Source organism: Natator depressus, chromosome 14, assembly GCF_965152275.1.
Source record: "Natator depressus isolate rNatDep1 chromosome 14, rNatDep2.hap1, whole genome shotgun sequence".
NCBI lineage: Eukaryota > Metazoa > Chordata > Testudines > Cheloniidae > Natator > Natator depressus.
The window spans coordinates 39,378,653-39,389,408 of NC_134247.1; the positions used below are offsets into that span (position 1 = coordinate 39,378,653).

The following is a 10,756-nucleotide window of genomic DNA, read 5'->3' on the forward strand; positions in this document are numbered from 1 at the left end:
GATGATTTACAGCGGTGATGTAACACACACCACAGTTATCCATGATTCACCGTACATGAGCTTGGAAGTTGACAGGCCCAGGCGTCTGCGGCCCCGGGCTGCTCCAGCAGTAGGAGACTCAGCCGGATTTGACTGAGTGACACAATTACGCAGCCACCCATGGTGTGTCGAAGTGGGCAGAGTGAGCTCTGAAACACACTGCTGCCTCCCCGGAGGACTTTCCTGCTCGCCTTCAGTGAATGACCAGTGTGCTGTCCCCAGGGCGAGGTTTCTCCCTCGGTTGTTTTTAAAGGATTTCCTGCAGCAACATAAAGGCTCCCCTGCATCTGGACCGGCCTCTGGAGGAGGGACCCGGCCCAGCCCTGCAAATGGGCAGAGCATCAGGGCCGGTGCAAGGACGTTTCGTGCCCTAGGCAAAACTTCCAACTTGCGCCCCCCCCCCCCCGGAGCCCCACGGCAGCTCCCCGTCGCCGCCCCCCCTCGGCCCGGCGAGCCTCCCCTGCGGCAGCTCCCCGCCGCCCCCCCCATCCGCCCTGGGGCAGCTCCCCCCCCCGCTCGGCCCAGGGAGCCCCGCGTGCAGCAGCTCCCAGCCCCAGCTCACCTCTGCTCCGCCTCCTCCCGGAGCGCGTCGCCGCTTCTCCCGCCTCCCAGGCTCGCGGCGCCAATCAGCTGTTTGGCCCGCTAGCCTGGGAGGGGGAGAGGCAGAGCGGGGCGGTGCTCAGGGGAGGAGGCGGAGCAGAGGTGAGCTGGGGCGGGGAGCGGTTCCCCTGTGCGCCCCCCCCGCCAGTAGCTGCAGGCAGCCCTCCCCTCACCCCCTACCCCAGCTCACCTCCGCCCCACCACCACCCTCAATCACTTGGCGCCCGAGGCAACCGCCTAGTTCGCCGAGTGGCGGCACCAGCCCTGGGCGGATGGTACAGAATCCAACAACCGCCTGTGGGTGCTTTCTGCTAACAGCCTGGTCACGGTGAGTCAGAAGTTAGGGCTCTCCTCTGAGAGTCAGAGCTGATGATCATTCCAGTCTTACAAGTGCTACCACAACCCTTTACTCCAGGGGTGTCCCCCTCGTTTTGTGCAGAGGGTCAGATCCCTTTTCTGAGTGCAGCCAGTGGGGTACACATTTCGCAGTCTCAGGCTCTGGACACTTGTAAATCAATTCTGGCACCTTGTGTGGGAAGATATTGCTCTGTGTAACAACACCCTGGCTGGGACTGAGCCGCGGGTCTCTGGGTGTAAAACATGAGTCTCTACTGCTCGAGCTAAAGAACCAAGCCCGTTAAAGGCAGGAGCAGACTTATAAACCTTTCACTGGGTCCCGCCACTAGAGAGGGATAAAAACCTGCACTGGGCGAGTCCCATTTCCCCCGGCACTCTGTGCAGTGATTTCACACCAGTGCAAAACGGTTGTAAAATGCTTCCATGCTGATTCAGCCACTTTCCAGCGGTGACAATGGCCACGCAAGGGGCAGGGCCCCATAGAATGGGCCTGAAGCGCTTTAAAGATAAAGCTGGGTGAAACTTTTTGGTTCAAACCATTTGGGAACACAGCAATGTTTGGCCATTTCCTGTCAGGTTCACTAGATTGCTCATTGAAGTGGCAGGGCTCCTATGCCACTGTCCCAGCATCTCTGTGAGGGCCTCCTGCCACTGCCACTCCATGTGGGGCACCGGATCAATGGGGCAGTCCCTTGTCTGGCCCAGGAGTGTCTGAATCCAGCCCTGAGAGTCAGCAGAGCTTTATGGGACTAAATGTGCCTCTTTCCACAGGCTTCTGGGAACAGCTCTGCTCAGAGCAGTGACTCCTGGAGGGACCAGCGTCAGCTTCTGTAGAGGGAGGGGCAGGGACCCCGCCCCCAATCAATGGACAATTCTGCTCTATGGGACAATTCTCCCATGTCAGGGAGATTCCCTGTGAGTGAGCGGCTGGTTGGAGACCTGTGCTATGGTGGTTTAATTCATTCTCTGATCTAATGTAACTGTGAAGGCTTTCATGATCCCTGTCAGTGCCTCACCCTGCTGGTCATTTTGTCTCAGTGATACCCTTTGGCAGTGAGTTCCCCAGGTTAGCTGTGTACTGGGTGGGGCTGGGCAGAGGCCATCATGGAAATACTGTTCAGAAAAGAGACTGGGCAGGCAGAGGAAGGATAAGAGCGGGGAAGGAAGAAAGTGGTGGCCAGGGCTTGCCAATGGGGAGAAGGAGGAGAGAATGGGCAGGTGTTTGGAGCCAGGGCTGGGGAGCGGTTCCCTGGGGCTGAGGCCAATTTAGGGGGGGGCTGAGCAGAGGAGGGGACTGGTGGGCAGAGGGGTTAAGCTGGGGCAAAGAGAAGCCAAAAAAACCTTGCTTGCCAAAGAACCAAGGAGGAGAAGGACACAATCCATCAAGAGGGACTGCTCTAGAGGCTCCTGGATGAAGAGAGGTGGAGCAGACAGCGGGACGGATGGCTCAGGGAGAACGCTGGGTATGTGGGCCAGCAGGGTGATTCGTCCAGCTCCGTGACAGAGCCTGCACCAATGCCTGTGCCAGCTGCAGTGTCTGCGGGTGCCCAGGTACCTGTGGACAGGAGAGGGGAATGGTGTCCCTGGTCCCGGTTCACAATGGTTGGAGGGTGGAGTTTCTAGCAGGGCCAGTGAACAACATGACAAGCAGGGTTTGTTTTCCAAACTATTCACCGTTGTGTGTCTGAGAGAAAGATCCTCTAACCCCTGTCCAAGGGATGGACCCCTGTCTCCGAGACCAGGGAGGTGGCAGAGCGCAGTCTGGTTTATGACATACACGACATCTTTGCTGGTCAGCCCTGAACTTTGAATTCCATGATTCATCTTCTTCTGACACTTAATAGCTTTTCTATTTTGGCTGTAGCGATTCTTCAGGCGCTCTGTCAAATGGCAATTTGACACACCTGGCACCTCAATTTCCCACTCTCTAAAGTGGGGATAATCCTGACCCACATTCAGAAAGTGGTTGATCTTCTCTCTTTCTTCCCAAGTCCCTGCCTTCCTTGCCCAGCCCCGGCCTCTGTCCTGTTCCCCAAACTTCCATGCCCATGTTAGTGCCTGTCTCACCCCCCCTCAACCTGCAAGGTCTCCTGCCAGCAAAGGGAAGCTGCTCCCGGATCTGGAGCTGCATTCGCATGTCCTGAGTGCTGTCCTGCACCATGGTCACCACGGGCAGGTAGTTCATCAACCTCGATCTGTGTGCCAGGTGCAGGATGGCCTCTGGTTCCTGTTCCCTCAGGCACCTGGAGATGCTGAAATAGGGGTGGGGTTGGCGGAGCAGGAGAACACCCCATGAGGTTAAGAAATGGCAGTGAGAGCCTTTTCTCTCCCTGGGAGATTACGGTGTCCCTCTGTGGGGACTCCCTTCCTGGCAGGTGCTGTGCTTTCGTTCCTGGACACTGCCAGGAGGCCCAGCTCCCAGCCATAGCAGCTTGGCTGTTCCATCCCCTACTGTGTACCGAAACTGCCTTGAAAGGACTATCCAAGCCCCTCCCAGGCCTGCTCCCATTGCAGGTCTCTCTCCTGGCTGAGCACAGGCTGTTCTTATATCGCCCAGAAGTCCTGGATCCTAGTTACATGCTGCTCCTTCTCTTGTGACCCCTGCACTTATTCCCTTCACCTGGGGATAGGTTCAGTTGAGCTACTACCCCTTTCATGGCCCTCTCACCCTGGGACAGCCTGAAACTGGAAACCTGTGCTCGAACAGTAACTGTTTGCTAGGAAAGGTGCTGAAGACACAATGGAAGAGGAAATCCTTTGGACTGGATTGAAATTATTCCAAAGGAAAGTAAATGAGAGAAAATGTCCAGCATTATCCTCCTAGCGAAAGAAAAAAATTAAGGTCAGAAAGGACCATCCTATCCATCTTCTGTGTAACACAGGCCCTAGAACGTCACCGAGCGCTTCCTCCAGAAAACCTACTACATGGGACTGAGCCAGAGCACGACTTCTGGAAAGACATCTTCATGCATTAGAGCCAGCTGGTCAGAAAAAATCTTTCTTCTCCAGTGAAGTGAAGTTAAAGGACACGGAGAAGAAAACCTCGACTTGGGTTGTTACTGGAGCTGAAGCAGAGAGGCCAGGACAAACACGGCTAGGGACCAGGACTGACTATCAGCAGATCTGCCGTTTTCTATTCCTGGCTTTTTGACCATGAGTGAATCTCTTTGCTTCTGTGTGCCTCAGTTTCCACAACTATAAAATAAAGCTACTCAAGGTTATGTTTTTTTCTCTCCTGTTTTTCAAGGCGGGACACTTAGATACATTTGGGGCCTGTCTACCCTACCGGTCTAGAGTGTCTTTGTAAGCTGATGACCCCCACATGTTGTTCAGAAGCTATGGATGACACAAGCTCCTACGTTTGTTCTGTGCTTAGCCCCTAGGGCATAGCTGGGCTGGGCGGCCTTTTCTCGCTGTGCTGTATGGAGCAGGTTCTGGGCATGAGAGATATGAAGAGGCTCTCAAGGACTAATTCTTGAAAATAAATATCAAAGAACTGCAACCCAAATAAAAAATCACTGCTGCTAACATTGGTGGGTGATAAAATAGTAGCAGAGTGGTAATTAATGATGAGGAGAGGGCAGTGACACAGAACAATCGGATCCCTTGATAAGCTGGAGCCATTCAAAGAAAACAAGTTGGAAAAGAACCAGCTCTTGATGTCTTCTAATGAAGACGAGATGCCTTTCTGGAACGTGTGTAGTCAAAAACTAGCTTCTATGCTCTACAGAAAGCATGTGATATGCAGGGGGTCAGATGACATGCTCTAATTGTCTCTTCTATCCATAAAGTCTGCTCATTTATGAAAAACTGAGCGTAGCATGGGGAGAAGCCTCTGATGTTTTACTGTGTTGGGCTTGAGCCTACAATGAACGCTCATTGTGTGGGGTGATCCAGGGGAAGCAGCTGAAACATCCAATGTGGCTGGACAGGAGCAGGACATCAGCACTGCAGGGGAGGGGTGGGTGTGGCAGTGACGTCACAAGGGCCTTTGGCAGGACCTCAGCCTATTGGACAAAGGTGGTGGGGAGGCGATGACCTCACAGAGAGATCTTGACATCAGCAAGGCAGGACAGGGGTGCAGGACAGGGGCAAGCTCGGAGATCCCTGTGGCTTTGCTTCAGCACGTCTCCTTCTCGAGGTCTCTCCTGGAGGACTGAGAGAGCATTCACTTTCACATTCGTGAGCGCAAGGAGGACCCTCTTCGGAGTTTTCTCCTTTTCTTGTAGTGGTTTTGCTCGAAAACAGACGTCCCTGTATAGAAGGTAAGAGCCTTGGAGAGGTTTGGAACCTGTTCAGTCTGATCTATCAGGTGCCGGCTGATTTTTAGGAAAGGAAAAGACTCAACTGTAGGGGCAGCATTTTATTTCCGACCTAGGACTTTGTCCCTTAGAATTACTGGGGACGTTGGGATTTCTCCTTTTTGTTTTCCCTTTTCCTCTCTCCCTCCTACCTTTCTCTTCTTGCTTCCGTTTTCCTTTTCCTCTGCTCTCCTCCCACCACCAGGAGCTCTGTGTGTGGAGCGGGGGCCGGGGGGGGGGTGTTGTGGGAGGCCCTCACAGAGAGGTGAGACTGGACTAGTGCTCTGAGAGTGATCCCCTCGGTGGTGACCAGGGCCATTCTTTGGGCTATTTGATGAGAACCCTCAGCCTCCCACCCCTCAAAGTCTCAACCTTGATTGGCTGAGGAGGGGGCTATTGACAGGGAGGAAACTCTGGTCTTTGTTGTTCTCTTTTATGACCAAGCAAATAAGCACCACCAGTTATATGTTTGACCAATGTGGATGCTGCTCTCCATTCATTGTCTCAGAGCAGTTCATGATCCTCTCGAACATTCCAATTCTTCTGAAATATTTGCTGAATAATTACTATGAACAATTGTTGGTCTGGAGCTCATTTGAGAGCAACTCTGCTACTGACTGGCTGCATCAGCTAAGACAAGTCCCTGCTCCTTTCTCAGCCTTCGTTTCTCCTTCTGTCAAGAACGAATAACAATACTCTCCCACCTACCTCGGGATGAGTGGATGCTGGGGATCCACTGAAGAGTGTCACTCGGAGCAGTGCAGATTAAGGATGTCCTATCACACTGAGCCATATCCGATTATGACCTAATATTCAATTGGATTTGTATTTTATTCTTTTGAAATTGAGAAGAGCAGCGACTACTTAGCTCAGACTGAAGCATCTCATCTAATTTTCTAGATCATAGTGTCTCCCCTTTGTGTACGATGAGACAGTTTAATGCACTGTGACAAACAGGAGATGCTCTTGTTTTGCAAGCAAATATTTTTGCAAAGAATTTTCATCCTACTTCTTATGATTTCAAGAAACAAAGTGGTTTCGTCTGAATGGATTTTCTGACAGAAAACGGTTTCCCTGAAAATGTTCACACCTGATTTCCTGGGCTTTATCCCTGCCTCCGGGGGGGGGTTGTTGTCTGTTAGTTAGAACAGGAGTCAGAACTGTTGTTTTCTCTTTCTGGCTCCGTCATGCTTTGCTGTGTGACACCTTGGGTAGGTCCAGTGGGAATAGGGTCAATTCTCTAAGTCCAGGCAGCAGGGAGCCTGGGTGAGATAAGGGATGTTAAGGCCGTCTGCGAAGGAGAAAGGGATGTTTCCAGGTGTTGAATGTCAAGAATTCTAAACTTTGCTGAAATGGCTAGTCTCGAGAAACAAGAACTAGTTGGGGCCAAACTTGAACCATTGTTTTTTTTTAAGCCCATTCAGGGATGTGAGTCCCAGAGAGCCATGGAGAGGGGGAGCAACTTGCCCAAAGTCCCACAGATCAATGGGCAGCAATGGAAGCAGGAGTGACACTCTCTCTCAAAGGCAGGGGGACCAGACATTAGGGCCTGGTTGCAATTGCCAGCTGTGGGAGGGAGTGTGCGGCAGTGGTTAGTGAAGGGGTCCATCCATGGCTTTGACACTTGATGTGACCCTGAGCTGGTAGCTGAGGCCCGTTTGCCATCAGTAGGGTTGGGGTCCCATCGCTACAGCCCAGTGGGTTTGGGAGGCTCCAGGAAGGTGTGTAAAGTGCTGGGATGTCAGGATCCTGGAGGCACTGTCCCCTCCACCCTAGGGCAGTGTTCTGCACCCCCCTGCTGCTGGCTGAGTTCCTCCATCCCTCAGCAATAAGACAGACTCTTGTTTTCACAGCCAGTCGATCGCCCTCGTGTCATCACCCTGCCTGCAGGCTGGGCAGGGTAACTCCTGAGGTCACCACCCTCTCCAGCCTGCCTTGGGCTTGGAGAGTGAGGAGGAGGGCGAGGGACGTCTGCTGACCCTGAACATCCGCCATCCATTATCCCATCACTGAGAGCAAGTGAGTGGCATTCGGGTTCCTCGGTGGCTTCCCCTGTCTGTCTGGGGAGAGGCAGAAACGGGGAGAGACTATCTCCAAAGGGGGATTTCATATGCAAACAGCCCCCAAGAGCCCCTCACTCTTAGACCGGGCAGGGGCTTCTCCAGAGCCGTCTGCAGTGTGTTTGGAAAGGTTCCAGCAATGGGGCTCCCAGCCCTTCCCTTGTGGGACACTGTTCCCCAGGCTGAGAGTCTCAGATCTGGGCCAGACCCTGTGAGCTGCTGAGCCTGGAAATCAATGGGGAATGAGGAGGGCCCTGGTCTTCCTGTGCCTAGGGTCTTTGTGACTTTGATGTGGGGAATGGTTTCCCAGGAGAAGTCCGGACTCCTGGGTTCTGTTCCTTCTCTAGCCTGGGTGGGAGAGTGGCCTGGGACGACAGGAGGGGGCTGCTTGTCCAGAGTAACCGATGGTCTTTGGGACTGACCCCATAGCTGGAAAAGGATGCGACTTCCTGGATATTGCAGCAGCAGGGATTATGAGGGGAAACGTTGGGAGCAGATCATGCAATGAACTCCTGCCAGTGTGTGTAGATGGCATTCCCTGCACTCCTGTAGGGGCAGAGGGAGCTGCTGTGGTTGGAGCAGGGAGGAGGAGGGACGGAAAAGGCCCATGAGTGAAAGGCTGCCTTGAGTCCAGACTCACACCTGCTCCCCGCTCGGTTCCAGGATGGCCAGACTCCTGCGGATGTTCAGGAGGAAGGCTCTGCAGGTGGCCCCAGAGCCTGAGGGAAGCAGCTGCCATCTTCCCAAGGGGCAGACCAAGCCCTGCGTCCCCGCTGGCGGGGAAGCAGCTTCCGTCCAGGCCAGACGGCGGAAGTGCCCGGCCTTCTGGAAAAGGAACCCGGCTCCCGGCGCAGGCGCCGAGCTGGGAGAGGCCCCGACCAGGCCCCACTGGAGCTGGCCCAGGCTGCGGTTTTGCAGACAGGACCCAGCCCAGGAGGGGCGCCGGGCAGGGTGGCTCTGGGGCTTGCTGTGTGGGCAGCAGCGGCCCCAGGAGCCCAGCCCTCGTTCCCATCAGGAGGCCTCGCCCTGCCCGGTCTCTGAGGCCCTTCCAGCCCCCGCAGGCCAGGAGGGGGAAGGTCCCTGTCCCAGCACCGGCAGCTCAGCAGGGGACAGCGGCAGCACCTGGGCCTCTGGCAGCAGCCAGGCCGATGGAGGCCACTGCTTTCTTCCAGGTGAGGAGCCAGGCTGGGCTCCGGGAGGGGTGAGGACGGGATGTGAACACCCTGGGCCCAGACGCTCTCCCAGGCATACGTGGGGGGGGGGTCCCCAGCCCAGGTGTCTGGCCTGAGCCACGCGAACCCCACTGACAACAGCAGCCGTCACACAGCTGCCCCTTCCGCACGGGGACCTGGGGGTGGGGCATGAAGAGCTGCTGCCACTTTGGTCCTTGCTGCTCCGGGGCTGGGGGAATCGGCAACTCCCCTGGAGTCCTGGCCAGTGGAGGGGGGGCTCTGCTCTGGGCTTCTGCAGCTGCTGGGGGCTGAAGGCATCCCTGAGAGGGAGGTTTGGGGCCCGATCTGCCCTGGGTGCCTGAGGTGGGAAGGGGGTTCTTGAATCCTGCTCTGCCCACCACGCCTCTGTCCTTCCCTCCCTGGTGCAGGGACCCCCCTGGATTTGGAGCAGGAGGAAGGGGTGGACATGGCCAAAGATGAAGCTGCTCTCAAGGTCATCCGAGAGCAGCTCCAGTGCAGAGATAAGGTACAAATGTTCCCCACCTGGGCTGGAACCAAGATTGCCCTGTCCCTTCCCAATATCCCCACCCCCTGCCGAGGGTCTTGTCCCTCCTGATCCACCACCCCTAATGGGGCCCTTTTACATCCATGATGTGGGACCCCCAAGATGGGGGTGTTTGTCCCACAACAGCCGAGGTCGTCTCCCCCTACAGGCACTGTCCCAGTTCCTGATCCTGCTTGTGTAGGAGTCGTGGGGGATTTGGACAATGGGCGGGTCCCCACAATCCCCCATTGAGGCCTCAGCCCTGGAGCTGGTTTGGGTGGAGCAGGAAGGTCCCTCGCTAACAGGTTCTCTCTCGCTATACCCCACTCCCGGTGGGTGCAGGATGAGGGGCAGCAGCTCCTGTTCCTTCAGGCCATCTACCCCGTATGTCTGGCTGCACGGGAGAGAGGGGAGGACACGCTGGAGCCGCGCTGCTGCAAGGCGGCTGTGGTGAAGAGGATCGTGGTGAGTGATACACGCCATACGGCAGCTGGAGAGAGGAGAGAGACATGGGATTGGCAGGGGTATGGCCGGGCTCATGGGTGGGGGCTGGGTGGTGTTGGAGGGGGCAGCAGAGGACAAGGATTGCTGGGGCTGAAGACTAGGGAGAAGAGAAGGGAGAAATTGTGAGATTGGTCAGTAGTGGGCAGGGGGGGAATTGTGGGGCTGGAGGGCAGCTGAGAGTGGGGGCCAAGGAATCACATGGTCCCAGCTCAGTCGTCGGGATGGGGCTGAATGGGGGCAGTTTTGACAGGGAGGAGGAGAGAAGGGGATTGGGAGTGAGCTGGGCAGGAATCCGGGAAGGGGGACAAGTCGGATGGGCAGGAAGGAATGGGAGGAGTGGGAGGTGGTGGGGGATCCTGCTGGCCATGTGGGGCACTGGCTGTGTCATCTCCTCACTGGGAGGTGTCGGTCGGGCCTGAATCTCACATGATCCTTTGTCTCCTTCGCGTCTCACAGGAGCTCATCGAGGAGACTCCCGATGACTCGTCACCCAGCGCCGTCCTCGCCCACTCCCTGGCTGCAGTGGGCTACCTCTGGTACTGAGACAGCCCCACCCCCCCACCCTGCCGGCTCCCCTCACCCCAGTGCTGCTCAGGCCCAAGGCTGGGAGTCACCGTCACTGTCCCTCCCAGGTCACCTCCCAAGAGTGGCGCCTCTGGCAGAGATGGTGGGGTGGGAAGGGTCACTCTCTCCTGGCGGGGCTCTTCTTTTCACTCCCATAACATGACAGGGGCTTTGGGGAGGGGCTCACTCCCGGGCTCAGATACAGGAGGGGCAGCAGGCTCCAGGGAACAGGAGCTATTCTTGTCCTGCCACTGTCTGTCTGGGACGCCTTGGCCTTGTCATTCCCTAGCTAAGTGCCTCAGTTTCCATTCTTGCCAGCCTGTGCCTCTATCCCTGTGGCTTGGTGTCCGTGTTGGAGACAGTCCCACCCCCGTACTGCACAGTCTAATACCAGCTCCTCTCTCTTGCCAGCACCATGAAACCTGCCCTGGAGCCAGCCCTAGAGACACACCTCTTGCGAGCTGCCCTTCACTCCGTCTTCACCTTGGGCACGGAGAAGGACACCACCTACATCCAGGTACCTCCTCCTCTTCCATCCTCTTACTTTTCCAGAGTGGTCCTTGCTCCCTGCTCCCTTGATTCGCTGGAGCTCCAGATTTAGGGGTGGGGTAGCGG

At 56.0% G+C, this 10,756-nt stretch overlaps 1 protein-coding gene and 1 pseudogene across 1 annotated transcript; both read left to right on the plus strand.

The window, feature by feature from the left end:
* Positions 1-10,756, plus strand: part of LOC141998040 (zinc finger protein RFP-like) — a 338,200-nt pseudogene that overhangs the window by 17,509 nt on the left and 309,935 nt on the right.
* LOC141998558 (maestro heat-like repeat-containing protein family member 1) lies at positions 7,171-10,745 on the plus strand. Its single transcript, XM_074971428.1, has 5 exons — positions 7,171-7,316; positions 8,958-9,055; positions 9,416-9,538; positions 10,034-10,113; positions 10,553-10,745. Exons 2-5 carry the CDS (start codon positions 8,996-8,998, stop codon positions 10,740-10,742), a joined length of 453 nt encoding a protein of 150 aa, XP_074827529.1. The 5' UTR covers positions 7,171-7,316; positions 8,958-8,995; the 3' UTR covers positions 10,743-10,745.

What these genes read in the sequence shown, in the direction of transcription:
- LOC141998558 (XM_074971428.1), top strand. Translation starts at nt 8,996, where the DNA reads ATGGCCAAAGATGAAGCTGCTCTCAAGGTCATCCGAGAGCAGCTCCAG. An exon ending in CTGTGGTGAAGAGGATCGTG is followed by an intron (nt 9,539 to 10,033) that starts GTGAGTGATACA and finishes CGCGTCTCACAG; the next exon opens with GAGCTCATCGAGGAGACTCC. An exon ending in GCTGCAGTGGGCTACCTCTG is followed by an intron (nt 10,114 to 10,552) that starts GTACTGAGACAG and finishes CTCTCTTGCCAG; the next exon opens with CACCATGAAACCTGCCCTGG.